Below are 14,810 nucleotides of genomic sequence, written 5' to 3'. Positions count from 1 at the left end.
ACTTTCCTCTCCCCCACCCTTCTCTCTCTCTCTCTCTCTTTCTCTTTTTCTGTTAATAGTTGGACAGAGAGAGTCTGAAGATGTGAGTGAAAGAGATTCAGACAAAGAGATGGCTGCTAACTCCGCAGTTGTTCCAGACGTGAAGGAGGGGCAGGAGGAAATGCCTGAGATGATGGAACAGATCCCTGCCTCCGAAAGCAATTTAGAGGAGCTGACACAGACCGCTGAGCCCCAGGCTAACGATGTGGGATTTAAGAAGGTGTTTAAGTTTGTCGGCTTCAAGTTCACTGTGAAAAAGGACAAGACCGAGAAGTCTGACACTGTCCAGCTCCTCACCGTCAAAAAGGATGAAGCTGAAGGGGCAGGAGGCTCAGACGGGGCTGGTGACCATCCGGAGCCCAGCCGGGAGACAGGGGAGGCCTCAACCCCCAAAGAAAGTGAACTGAAACAGTCCACAGAGAAACCCGAAGGGACGCCCGGAAGCGAGGAGACCCACACAGAAGTCTCTCCCCAAGCTGAGTCTGGCCCAGCAGCCGAGGAAGGAAAAGATGAAGGGGAAGAAAAACAAGAAAAAGAACCTGTGAAATCTCCAGACTCTCCGACTAGTCCAGTGGCCAGCGAAACGGCATCACCCTTCAAAAAATTCTTCACTCAAGGTTGGGCTGGCTGGCGGAAAAAGACCAGTTTTAGGAAGCCTAGGGAGGATGAGCTGGAGGCCTCGGAGAAGAAAAAGGAACAAGAGCCGGAAAAAGCCGACGCAGAAGAACAGGAAAAGCCGGAAGAGCCCTCCGAGAAGCTGGCAGCTTCTGAGCAGCCGCAACCACAGGAGGCCCCCGAGCCGGCCCAGGATGCCAGGTTGTCGGCAGAATATGAAAAAGTGGAGCTGCCCCTCGAAGACCAAGCGCAGGCCCCTCCCGAAGAGAAACCCGCCCCTTTAGCAACAGAAGTGTTCGATGAAAAAGTCGAGATTGTCGCCGAAGTCCATGTCAGCACTGCGGAGAAGGAAACGGAGGAGCAGCAGGCCCAGGTAGAAGCAGTAGAATCCTCGCCGCCTGAAACCCACGCTGAACTTCCGGAAGCCGAGCCCACGGAGGAGCCGCCGAAGACGGAGGAAGATGCGGGTGTCCTCGGCGGGGACCTCTCCCAGCCGGCAGCACCCAGCGAGGATGGGAAGGCGCCGTCCACACCCCCCGAGGGCACTGTAAGCGAGGTGGAAATGCTGTCATCACAAGAGAGAATTAAGGTGCAAGGAAGCCCTTTAAAGAAACTGTTCACTAGCAGTGGCTTAAAAAAGCTTTCTGGAAAGAAACACAAAGGGAAGAGAGGCGGAGGAGATGAGGAGTCAGGGGAGCAGCACCCAAGTTCGGCAGATTCCCCGGACAGTCCTGAGGAACCGAAGGGCGAGAGCTCGGCTTCGTCCCCCGAGGAGCCCGAGGAGATCACGTGTCTGGAGAAGGGCGTGGCCGACGTGCCCCCGGACGCAGAGGCGGAGGAAGGGACCACTTCGGACGGAGAGAAAAAGAGGGAAGGTGTCACCCCCTGGGCATCTTTCAAAAAGATGGTGACGCCCAAGAAACGGGTGAGAAGGCTCTCTGAAAGTGATAAGGAGGACGAGGTGGACAAGGTGGACAAGGTCAAGAGCGCCACCCTGTCTTCCACGGAGAGCGCAGCCTCGGAAACGCAGGAAGAGGTGAAAGGGAACGGGGAGGAGCAGAAGCCGGAAGAGTCGAAGCGCAGGGTTGACACGTCGGTGTCCTGGGAAGCGTTAATTTGTGTGGGGTCATCCAAGAAAAGAGCAAGAAAAGCCTCTTCCTCCGACGAGGAAGGGGGCCCCAAAGCCCTGGGAGGAGACAGCCAGAAACCAGAGGAAGCAGGAAGAGACAAAGAGGCGGGGCCAGACGCGCTCCCGCCCCAAGTCCAGGATCAAGGACCAGGAGCTTCCTCCCCCGAGCAGGCCGGCAGCCCCTCCGAAGGGGAGGGAGTTTCCACCTGGGAGTCCTTTAAAAGATTAGTCACCTCGAGAAAAAAGTCCAAGTCAAAACTGGAAGAGAAAAGCGAAGACTCGGTAGCTGGATCTGGCGTAGAACCTCCAACCTCAGATGCTGAACCGGGGAAAGAAGAGTCTTGGGTTTCCATTAGGAAGTTTATTCCCGGACGAAGGAAGAAAAGGTCAGATGGGAAACAGGAGCAAGCCGCGGCTGAAGATACAGGGCCGACGGAGGGCAACGAAGACGATTCCGACGTCCCGGCCGTGGTACCGCTGTCCGAGTACGATGCGGCGGAAAGGGAGAAAACCGAAGCCCAGCAGGCCGAGAAAAGTGAGGAGCAGCCCGAGCAGAGGGAGCTCGGTAAGAGCGTGGTCTACCCGGTGACCGGCGCTGTGGTTGACGGCGCAAGGGCCGTTAGCAGCATCGAAGAAAGGGCGCCTTCTTGGATCTCTGCCTCAGTGACAGAACCTCTTGAAGAATCAGAAGACGAAGCGAAAGCACCAACTGGAGAGGTGTTTGAAAGAGAAGTCGCTGAGGAGGAGGCTTCCCCCATCGTTTCCAAAACTCTGCCGGGGAGCCAGGAGGCCGGTGATGACACGCTCATCAGTGAGGTGGAACTGATGTCTGAAGCCGTGATGGCCGCAGAAGCTACGGAGGAAGCAACAGAAGCCTCTGGGGCTGAAGAGACCGCCGACATGGTTTCAGCTGTTTCCCGGTTAACCGAATCTCCCGACACCACAGAGGAAGCAACCCCGGTTCAGGAGGTGGAGGTGCCAGACATAGAAGACCAAGAGAGGCGGACTCAGGAGGTGCTGCAGGCAGTTGCAGAAAAAGTTCGAGAAGAATCCCAGCTGCCTGATGGCAGAGGGCCGGAAGACACCATCCAGACAACGCATAAGGTCGAATCAAAAATCCCCGAGGAGGTGGGAGAAGCAGAAGAGGATACTCACAGGCTGAATCTGGAGGAAGAGATGGAGGTTGTCTCGAAAGTACATGTACAGGAAACTGACACTGAGGCTCTGACCCTAGGGAAGGGAATTGGACAGGCCACCCCAGAAAGCTTGGGGAAGGTTTCTCCAGGCACAGAGAGTGCAGAGTCCAGTGAGCTTACAACCACAGAAATGGTGGTTGGGGTAAAATCAGAGACTGTTCCAGAACAGGCTGTTGCTCCTGACTCAGCTGAAACCCTTACAGAGAGTGAGACCAATGGAGGCACCCCAGTAGCAGAGTTTGAAGCTCCAAATATAATGGAGCAGGACAAGATCATGGAAATCCATGAAGACCGGGAGGTTGCATCTGGTACCCAATCCCAGGTCATGGACGATGGGGCAGTTCCTGTGCTGAAAGAGATGCCTCCAGCACCTTCCAGTTTTCAGTCCCAGGAAGACAAACATTCAGAAGTGGAAGAGGTTCTAGAACATACAGATAAAGAGGTATCAGTGGAAACTGTACACGTTCTTTCAAAGACTGAGGTGATTCAGGAGGCTGAAGGATGTGCTGACGAGCAAGGTGGAGACGAACCATTTGTCGAAGGACCTGCAGCGTCTGCTGACACAGAAGTAACAGTCGGTCAGAAACAGGTCACTGAAGTTGCCCTTGAGGACGAAGTTCCCAAAGAAGCTGAGTTTCAAAAGGGTGATAATATTGAACTCCAGAGTCATGCTAAGTCTCTTCCAACCCCAGTGGAGAGTGAGATGGTAGTTCACGTAGGAAGGGAGAAAATGGAAACAAAACCCACCCAAGTGAGTGAAGAGAGTCTTGAGCAACAGCCAGCTGTTACCGTCTGTGAAGAGCTCAGTAAGCAGCTGGTGCAGGAGGTTACCGTAACCGTCATAGACGGGGAAAAGGAAGTTATCCGCTTTGAAGAAAGTTCTTCTCTGCCCGTTCAAGAGGAAGTGGCACGTGTGGAAATTCAGGTGCAGAGCTCTGAGGCATCATTAGCTCTAACAGCTGCAGCAGTGGAGGAGAAGTTCTTAGGAGAAGCTATCAAGGTTATAGAAACAGCAGAAACTTTGGAATCTGCAGATGCACCTTCAGTACCAGAAGAAACATCCTCTGAAAAAGATGATGACCTCCCTGCTCAGCTGGCAGAAGACGTAGTGCCCACAAGGACTGAATCTCAGGCAGAATCAACACCGGTGATCGTATCTGTTACCCCCGAAGAGGGCATCCATGCTGACCTCCAAGGCGACGAAAGCACATCACAGAAAAGGGAGTCAGATGAAGGCAGTGAGCAGGTTGGTTGTCAGGAAGTCAGGGTGAGTGGAACAAGAGAGGAAGATTTAAAGGCAGAAAATGAGGTTTTGGAACTTGAGACTGAGGGCAGCAAACTCGTACAGAACGTCATTCAGGCAGTTGTTGACCAGCTGGGAAGTACCGAAGAAACAGCCACCGATTTCCAGACCCAGACTCTACTGACAGAAACCCACAGCCAGGAAACAGGGCAGAAAATTGAGAAGGAAGAAAGCAAACTTCAGGCCTCTGGAGTGGATGAAATGCAAACCATCGCCGCCGAAGAGGAGTCTGCGCTAAGCACTGAGGAGCCCACACATCCAGATGTTTCCAAAGATGTGAATGAAGCTTTGGAGCAGATGGTAGCCATGAAGGTAGAAAGTTCCAGAGTAAATGACCAGCAGCTTGAAGAGGTGACTCACCCAACTGAGGATGAGAGAGAGGCCCCTGGAACAGCGTCTTTGCCAGAAGACAATGGAGGTGCCGGGGTTGGAGAAAGAACAGAGAAGTCCCCGCTTGAATCCCAGGAAGATGGAGAAGGTGGTGCTGTGGATGACCCTGGGAACCAAAGCTCAGCCCTGGAAGATGCTGAGGCCACCAGGGGCTCAACCAGAGAGTCCCCGGATACAAATGGACCCAAACTGAAAGAGAAGGGAGATGGCCAGGAAGTCAAATTACAGGAAGAAAAAGTGCAGAGCAAGTCAGAAAAAGAAATCAAAACACAAACACAGGAGGAGACACAGAACCAAGAGGGAGAACCAGGAACACCTGAACCCACAGAATCCTAAAACATCGTGTAAGTAACTTCCTTTTCTTCTAAAGTGACTTTTTCCTTCTTTTCTGCCATTTGATGGCAGATTTGCTATAAGAGGAGCAGGAATTTAAATGATGACAATTTTAGGCAGAACCTTCATCTGCGAAGATAACCATCAATCAGACTAGGAATCCAGGTTAGTTTCCTTTTTCTCATTGACGTGCTTTTCAGTCTAATTGGTGTCATGAAAGTAATGACTTCACTTTACCCACAATGTGACTGCTTTAGAAGAAAATAAAGGGGCCTGTGTGTGCATACAAGTGTGCATTTGTGTGTGTGTTTGACTCAAAGATTCAAGAACTATGTCATGGTCACTGAGCACCACCCCAGCTAGTTTTTTTTTTAACAACTAAAAGTGCGGTGTAGTTTTATATGATACTATTTGAAATTTAGTTTAAAGCTTTCTAGGAAAAAATAATTTTTTTTTCTGCAGTAGGAGCAAGCATTTAAAAAAATCTTCAGTGCATATGACAGGCCTGATTGTTGGTGTTCTGGTAGCAGAGCACACTGTATTATGGCCCCTCCCCATCTTTCCTTCTTTCTTACAGAGTTAAGATTTGGGGTTCCCAGTTGCTGCAGCTCACTTGCACAACTCGTCTGGTGTTGAAGGAATGAGGGAGGGAACAGATTTTATTTACCTTTTTTTCCAGTGACAGATTTTTTTAATGATTTTATTTACTATTGAATCTGACTTCCTTCTACAGTTAACCTGGTGTGTTTGCAAGCCCAGAATGTGAAGACAGGTAAAGAAAATGAAAGCCGCTGACGAGACTCAAGACCAATTATTTCAGAATTTTGAGACCCAAAGAAGAGGCACATCACCTGCTCTCATTTCCAGAGAACCCCTGACAATCCTGACGCTTCATCGGGAGCTAGAACCAGTTAACATCTCCTGTTTTCAAGATAGCTCTTAAGAGTTTCCCTTGACACCATATAATGTTTCCGATTTAAATTTAAGGTCCTAAAAACCTGGAACTGGAGTTGGCAATATCTAGTTCTGCTTCTCAAACTGGAGTATCATTCTTTATGTATTTATATGTATGTTTTAAGTAATCCTCCTTCTGTATCTATTGTATATTTTTTTCTTAATGTTTAAGGAAATGTACAATATAGCGCATTCCTCTTGTATCACACGATAAACGACGGGGCACGCAGCCACGGTGAAGTCCTGGGAAGCCTTCCACCTTAGTTAGAACCTGTGAAAACAGAGCTTCCTAGAAATAACCTTCCTGCTCAGAAGCTACAGTTCTTATTTTAAAATTCACTAAGGATTAGGCCCATGCATAGTATTACTCTGAAATTGGTCTCTTTCCTATTATGCACAGTGTGCTAAAAATATAAAGCATTTTTAGGGGGGAGGAGAGCATACAGAACGTCCCATTGTTACTGTGAAATTTTTCTTTCTAGCCTCCAGTGGAGGTTGGAAGGAAGTTTTTTCAGTAGCAGATTAAGTTTGAGTCTTTTCTCCTAATTGTGGTTGTTGGGACAGATGAGTGTGCTTTAATCTTGAGGCAAAGTAATGAAATGTTTTTCATGTTATCAGGAAGAGAATTGACTGTTGTAAGTCTTTGAGTCTACTCTTCTGTGCTGGGCCATGCTCACACATAGCCTGAAATAAGCCAGGTTCTCTACAAATGGTATTTTGAGAGATGCCGGATTGTGTCTGTGCCATATTTGTGCCCACTCTTTTAAGAACAATGTAACATTATGTTCATTTGGATAAATTGTGATTTGACAACTGATTTAAATAAAATATTTGCTTCACTTAGATTTGCTGGATTTATTAGATACTAGGAAGCCTGGGACATATGTTCACTGCGTTCTAAAAGCAGATAAGCTAGAAATTTCTCACGTCGTTTCGTGACGTTACTACTTTACACCGCTCTGAGTTGGGATTCAGAGGCGATCAGCAGAGCAGGATCCTCTGAAATAAGCCAGGAGTGGTTCAGATTGACAGTACTGGTACAATGCTACCATCTGGTGGTGCCTTCCTGAAAAAAAGAGTCAATTTTCTTTGTTAGTATTTGTTAACGACACACATCTTTAGAAAGAAATTTTAAGAGGGCTTTGTAATGAAAAAGCCTTGCCTAACGTGATCCTGGAAAAGTTTTTTAAGTGTTACAGTGATTCGTGATTCAAGCTAATATATAAAGAATTCTCTCAATTGCCACACAAAGAACAGTCAGTGACCTAGTAAAGTTCCACTTTTTCACATGTAGAACTGGCCTGCTATATATGCTTCTAAAACTTTACTTAAACTCAGTACTCCAGTTTGTGAACTTAAATTTTAACTGCCAATTATTTTAAAGCATACCATTCTAGAAAATGTAGAATGATCTTTGCAGAAAGACAGTTTGCTGTTAAAACTGGAAAGTAGTTTCTCTTAAACCAACAAACCTGACTACAATAAAAAATGGGCCGTATTAGAAAGACACCTCGTAACAGCGTATGGCCTTGTAGTTGGAAAACGTTTAATATCCTTTTAGGAGTTACTCTCCCATATAATAGCCACCTGTGCTTAATTACTAAATTTAAAAATCCCCAGATTAAAAAAAAAATTCTCTGATCTAAAGCTCTCTCTTTTGCCAAGTTGAGACTAAAACAATCCAAGTGCTGGTGTCAATTTTTGAAGATCAGTTAAATTTTGGATCTGACAGCAATTTGTAAGGCGTTGACTACACTTCCAAATTTCCACTGACTTCCTCCCCCTGGCAGGAAGAAACTTTGTGCTATTCTGAACAGACTAAAGGTTTGTGTAGTTTGTAGTAAACTTTCGTTTTTTGGTTTAAATTCCATCCTGCCACTTCATCCTATTTGTATTTGGTCTTTTCTTCACCACGCGGCCAGGTCCTTCTGGCCATCACAATGGGTTTTCCAGTGGTGGTTGCTTCATGGCTGTGTTCCTGAAGTGCCCTGGATTACTTGTGTACAAACTCTGTACCTGCGTCCGATAAGCAGCATTGTTTTATTTACAAGAGGAATGCTCTTAACAGCATGAAATACAATTCTGTATTATAATTCTGAAGCTGCTGTTAATTTGTGACATACCTAATAATACAATGTAAACTGCAGAAGTTGGAGCAAGTGCCTAAATTTTGCTACTTTTGGCATTACTTTGGAGCCATGTACAATAGAAAGCAATGCAAGACTTGTAAACTCTCGCCATTTCTTGTAATTGAAGACCATAAAATGTTCCCCTCAGGGTCTTTTGCTAATACTACGGTGAGCTGTCTGTCTCTGTTACACAGATACTCTGTTCTGGGATCTTCCTTTGTTGTTGGAACAACAGATAGTCAAGGGCTGGAAATTCTCGCTTTCTATGTAAGCTTCAAGCTTCGCAGTTTCCTTTCATCTGAGACAATATTTGATTCCTAGTTCTGTTTGGGGGAGCAGATTTCCATTTATCTAAATAAAATGCAACCTAATCAAATGCCATGGATTTTCTTTCTTTAATTTCACCTTAATTCAGTTTTGATTGCTTTGATCTTTGCTGCTATGCATCACACATTTAATTTCTACTTTTAACTACTTAACCATTCTGCGTAACACGGTCCACAGAGCTTCATAGGAGCTTGGAATGTATCTGGGACATATATGAGTGCACAGAAATCCCTTATCAAAGATTCGTAATCTTTTTGGGTCAGGGGCCCCTTTAATTAGAATCGCACTAAACCTCTGACTGACCTCCAACTCCCCCAAATGAACAGAGTTTTATTTACAGTTTTTGGATAGTCAAATTATCCAAAAGTTAGAAACCTCTTAATCAACTCTGTAAGAAAGGAAATGGACATAGACCAGGGACTTCCAGGAAGTAAGAGGTTGGCACCTGAATGTGACCAATGTCCCAGAACTTCATTTCTAACATGATTGTGGAAACAGGTCTGCTGGAAAAGCCTGGCACAATTTTTGTGCAAATGCAACTAACTTTCTCCTCACCACCAAATTCCTCACCATCTCCAACCTATATCACTGGAATTGGGAAAATGATCTGGGCCTGTCTTGTATATGAGACAGTTGAGATACAGATCACCAGCCTTTACATGATAACACAGGTTTCAGCCAAAGTGACCAGGACTTTGGGATGGCATGGCAGTAGAGGTAATCATGACTTTTTTTTAGTGCTATTTTGTAAGGAAAATGGGGTACAAGAGGATGGTTGTGTCCTAGGTCTCAGCTGAGTTGCTGGGATGTGCTCCACCAAGTGAGGGTCCTTGGCTTTGCACTGGAAGGAACTCAAAAGCGAGCCATAGTTGAGTAAAAGTAGATATATTCAGAGAGACGCATACTCCATAGAAAGAGTGCAGGCCATCTCAGAAGGCAAGAAATAGTGACCACAAGGTGCAAAGTTGTTAGTTGGTTGTTAGTTTTTATGGGTTTGGTAACATCATATGCTAACAAGTGGGATTATTCCAGCTACTTTGGGGAAGAAGCTGGGGTTCCCAGCATGCTGGGGTTCCCAGGAATTGGGCCATCATCACTTTTTGGCCTTCAGTGGCCAGCCATGGCCCTGTGGATGTGCCATTTAGCGTGGTAGAATACTACACTGAGTGTATAATGTAAAGAAGGCGCCCTGGAAGTCAAATCTTCCGCCATCTTGGGCCTCAAGGTCTACTGGGAGTTGAATCTTCAATGGTTGTGTCATTCTCTTAATGGTTATGCCCCACCCCTTCCCTTCTGTCTCACTGACACACCTTAGAAATCAACCCCCTTTTTTTGACATCTAAATGTAACAGGCATCTGTGCAGTATCCTACACTCATGAGAGAGGAAATCTCATTACTTTGCACATTCTACTATTGCTTGCTGGCACGAAAAATTTTAACACAAGAGAAGTACTACATCTAACCCCTTAAGAGAAGCTTTACTATAGACAGTATTCAGGTTTGGAGACCAAAGGCAGAGTAACATCTCTTCAGTGATGAAATTAGGACCCAATGTGTTACTCTTCCAACAACAGGATACTGAGTGCCAAGGCTAGCGCTAACAAACCCGTGTGCTTCTCCGTGTTTCTTCTTATAAATCCCAGGTAACTCGGTATAACCAATGAGCACAATGACAATACATAAAATTAGGCTAATTTAAAAACCACGCTGTGCTTGACCCTAGGATCCCTGTTATTCTCAGGAGTTCATCTAGTTCCTGGGAAAGCAGACAGGCTGCCCCCAGGACCCGAAACCTGACCACTGTTAGGGTTTCCTGTAAAGGGCCTATGGGAAGGATATCGTACAGTTGGCCAGCGGGCCATTTTAAGGAAGGATGTGTCCTAAGATGTCATTATAGTGTAGCGGGGAGGTGATGCTATCCTTCTACGTTAGTGATTCCAGAGGCAGTGTTGGGGGCTGTGATTCTGCCCCCCGCCCTTGTTGAGTTTTTGGTTATCACAATGGCAAGGGTATTACTGGAATTTAATGAGTTGGGGGCCAAAAATGCTTGTGATCCTGTGAGGCCCAGGACAGTCCTTAGGAAGGGCATTTCTGCCTAAAATAACATTGCATCTAGAGAAGTGCTTCTTAAGAATTAAATATTTTTAAAAATATATTAAAAAAAAGAATTAAAGAGGTTGGAGGGAGCCCAGCTAACATGTTACTGTAACAATCTAGCAAGAGCTAATAATGGCCTATGTTAAAGTAGTGGCACTTTGGCTGGAGAGTCGTAGTGAGATCAAGAGATGTCAGAGGTGGAACCAAGAGAGGACCTGATTATCGGTCGTGGGAACAGTGTGGCGTGAAGAAAGGCGTTTCTGTGTTGCCAACCTGGATATGGAGCCGTGGACAGACATGGGTGGGGGCAGGCCATGATGTTAGTTTGGGCAATGCTCAATTTGAGAGGCCTATGAGGTCTCCAAGGGAAAATGCAGAATCGACAGCTGGATATATGGGTCTTATAAACAGAAAAGAGTTTGGGCAGAGAGAAAATGGTTCTTCTGTTCTGTGTCCTTGGAGACACAGAGAGGGAAATAAACAACACAGATCCCTGCAACGTTCTTAAAATCTCAGGCACAAACTTTGGTGACTAAGAAAGACGAGGCTGTAGAGTTCACTTACCCTGTGATAGCAGTTTCCTCACTTCAGAGTGTGTAACTGGGCGCTTCACAGGGTTCTCCTGCTGTGAAAGTGCTTTATAAACTAGAAGGCGAAGGGCACCTGTTGGGCTGCACCACGCGGGCCTGCAAGACCTGTGCTTTGACCAAAGAAAGAACCTGGAGTCAGGAACAGAGACATCAATGGTTTACTAGATAGAAGCAGCAAGGTCCTGGGGCGACACCCCACCGTGTGCGGTGGACGGCGGGGCAGGACATGGTGGCAGTCTTCACTCCCGGGGCAACTAGGGAGACCACCAGTTACAGAGGAGTTACATCAGGTTGGCTCATCGGTTACCGGGGAAACCAGCAGAGGGGCAGGCCCCTCAGTGCCCCTTTGATAAACAAAGTGGGGAGTTCGGATCTAAAGCTAGAACAATCATTAGCTGGGGCCTGGTGCAAGCCTGTAGGAAGGCCAGTCCTGTGAGTGGGGTGTAGGTGAAGCAGGCACTGGGTGGAGCAGGGGAGGTACAGAGTGCAGTAGAACAGCCATCTTGAGTGTTAGTAATTAGAAGAGGAGAAATTTTAATAAAACTGTCCACTGAAAGCAACATGATGACTATTATGTCCTTGAATATTTTGGTGGATTCATAATAATGACATTGATCTTCTAAAAATATCATAAATGTCTTTTTCAGACATGCTCTCTTTTGGAGATGAAACATCCACTTTGTGTGTTGTCTGCGTTTCTTATCTTCCCTCCTCTCCCTGTTGCTGGTTCAGCTTTTGTGGATCCTAGCATATCTCCCCAGGGAGACTTGAAGTGGGGAGGGGTGGCGGGGCATGCAGCGTGGGGTAGGGGACTCTGGTTGGGGAAGGGGTCAAACCTGCATTCTCTTCCTGGCCACTCCCAGGGCTCCCCAGACTGCATCCTTCTGGCTCCCAGTTCTCTGGCTGGCTGCCTTTGGAACTTTGCTTGTGGGCATCCTAATCTAAATGGAAAGAGAAAAGAATTCTTTAGTCTTTTTTCTTTTCTAACAAAAAAATTATAGGAATCATTTTCAGTGACTCACAGCAAAGAAGGGTTTCCTAGGCAGAGTGATGGTAGCAGAAAGGGCCCTGGGTTGGGAGCCTTGGACTCTAATTACCACGAAGTAGTAGTACACTCTTGGTCAATTTCTTAACACCATTTTGTTTCCTCATCCAGATCCTTGCCTCTCTCCGAGGAAGCAGGATCATCTACGTGACCTCCTCAAAAACTAGTTAGGATGTTTGGTTACTTTGGCTACGTTCTTTTCTGTGCTCAGAGATTACAAAGGCATTTAAAACGAGAACAGGGAGGTTTAGAATAAATCCTAGGTAGGGCCTCTCAAACATGCACTTCTTCTAAGGGCTCATGCACCAATCTGTACATTGTACAAGTCTCATTAAGGAGCTTTTGCTTCAAAGAGAAAAGCATGCTAGAAATGGCACAGATCCCTTTCCCACCCTTTATAAGTTCCCTTGGTTGTTATAATTCTGAGATGACAGCAGAACCAAGAAAAGGCAGAAATACTATAGCATAAATTATATAGTGATGCTGTGGTTCTCAGACTATGGCTACTGGCATGATCATCATCTTTTGGGAACCTGTTCAACATGGAAATTCTTGGAACGGACCCTGGACTGACTGAATCAGATACTCTGGGGGCAGTGTCTGCAGTCTTTTTTGTCAAGCCCTCTGGGAGATTCTGATGTGCTGGAGTGTTAGGGCCACTCTAATAATAGCAATAAAATGGATTTAAGCGAATTGCCTCAATTGCAGAATGAATAGGTTAACAGATGAAAAAGATTTCCCCTTCCTGACCCCCACCCCTCTCCTGACAATCCTTCTCCCCAGTGGCTTCCAGCCTCTAGAAACGTTTGCACATTTGGGAAGAGAGCATTTGAATCCCACAGAGGGTTGTTTGAATCCTGGCTGTCTCTATTTGGCTGGGTGACCTCAGAAAAGTTCCTTGAATTCTCTGGGCCTCCGTTTCCTCGTCTGTAAACACAGGACACTCATCTGACAGGATTGCTGGCAAGCGAGGAGCACACAGACACCCAATTCAGCATCTCACTCCCTCATATTCAGCCCTTCAGTTCATAATGCCTTCTTTGCAAGGAGTGATCTTCACAACAACCAGGGAATTTAGGCAGGGCAGGTTTTGACTATTTTCCAGAGAATAGCACACGCTTGAGCCACAAATTTAATAACGATTCCTTACGTTAAAAGACATTTTGAGCTGCTGGTGGAGAATGAAACCACAGACTATCATTTCATCCTGGTCTATTTTTTTCCCCCATACTAAAGATTCTCAGTCTAATTTTTATTTTATTTAGAGAGCTGTTAATAATTTAGTGATATTCTTCCAGTTGTGTTTAAGGAGCTAGTTCTAGAAAAGGGAGTTTCATTAATCTGTATCTTAAGATAATTAATTTTTTATTTGTTTAAAGATTTCTCAGCCTGAATCTTGCTTACCTGCAAGTGGTATATAGCAACTAAAAGTGGTATATAGGACTAAAACAAAGCAAAAATTGTCATAAACCAAAAGAACAAGTTAAATTCCATGACAATAAACTGTGCTCTCTGTACAAATAATGTTATCTTGGAATTCATTCCTAGTGAACTAGTAAGAGAGAGCTCCCCTCTCCCATAATTCCTACGCAAACCACAGGAGGTACCACGCACATACCGTGCTCCCCAACCATCCTTCTAAGTGCCTATAGCTTTTAAACATTGCAATTTGGCGTTTCACCAGAAATGAATTGACTCAGGTCTGACATTTTGAACTTGAAGGGTTTATTTTGGGTATCTCAGCTCTTCCCTTTCTTACAAGGTGAAATTACAAAAAAAGAATAGTGGGTAGTTCCTATTTAACCAGGAGAAGTTTGGGGTTCACTCTACTCGCCATTCTTATTATCCAAGCTACTTTATTTATTTCTCAGCTTTACTGAAGAATAATTGATAAATACAGTTTAATGGCTTTCTTCCCATCAAAGCCATATTTCCTATGATAAAATTCTACAGTTCTTTACAAATCTATTTTTTCACATCTGTTGAATGAGTCACTTATTGCTTTCCCTAGCAAAGGAAAAGTAATAAAACCAGTAGTGTTAATAAGGGTAGAGTGTGGAGAAAGACAGCTCAAATTAATTCTGAAGCTCTGGGGTTCAGATTGCTCGTACCGTCAACTGAGATGTTCAGAGCTTATTTAAACTGGTACCAGCAAAAACTCAGAATACGTTGTTAAGTTACAACCTCTTGGGATTAAATAGGCACTGGGCATTCCAGGGTAGGGTGGGTGGATGTGCTTCCTTATCTGCACCCAGCTCTTGATTTGGGGAGGAAACGGGTATTGTTCAGGACTGCCACGCAGAGCTGGTGCTGGAACCCCCTGCACTCCTGCACCAGCAGATGAACACAACACCCGCCCATCCGTCTCCACCAAGTTGCAGGTGCTCACCCCATCAGTTCCTTTCCTTTATGATTCCCATGACTTTCTGGTCTTCAAGACCCTTCGCCTGCCTGAAGGGCTGAAGAGACATACCCTGACCTCCTTTCACATATCCAGAAGTTAACTTGGCACAAGACTCTCATTTAAGTTGGTAGATGTGAATATACAGTAATGCCCCTTAATCAAGGTTTCATTTTCCCCGGTCAACCTCTGTTAGAAAAGAGTAAACAGAAAATTTCAGAAATAAGACAATTTAAAAGTTTTAAATTGTGCCCATTTTGA

General features: G+C 45.7%; 1 protein-coding gene across 2 annotated transcripts in view; it reads left to right on the top strand.

Annotated features, from left to right (window-relative positions):
- Window positions 1-8,464, top strand: part of AKAP12 (A-kinase anchoring protein 12) — a 92,119-nt gene extending 83,655 nt beyond the window's left edge. The window contains exons 3-4 of one of the 2 annotated variants that reach the window (XM_031456549.2): window positions 60-5,016; window positions 5,739-8,464. In XM_031456549.2, coding sequence (XP_031312409.2) covers window positions 60-5,008 — 4,949 coding nt within the window. In that variant the 3' untranslated portion in view covers window positions 5,009-5,016; window positions 5,739-8,464. The remainder of the gene's footprint in view (window positions 1-59; window positions 5,017-5,738) is intronic. The other variant, XM_031456550.2, reaches the window with a different exon arrangement.
- Window positions 8,465-14,810: the final 6,346 nt, after the last annotated feature.

The sequence above is a fragment of the Camelus dromedarius genome, chromosome 6 (genome assembly GCF_036321535.1).
Source record: "Camelus dromedarius isolate mCamDro1 chromosome 6, mCamDro1.pat, whole genome shotgun sequence".
Taxonomy (NCBI): Eukaryota; Metazoa; Chordata; class Mammalia; order Artiodactyla; family Camelidae; genus Camelus; species Camelus dromedarius.
Note: the sequence above shows the minus strand (reverse complement) of the source record. Positions and strands in the feature narration are given on the sequence as shown.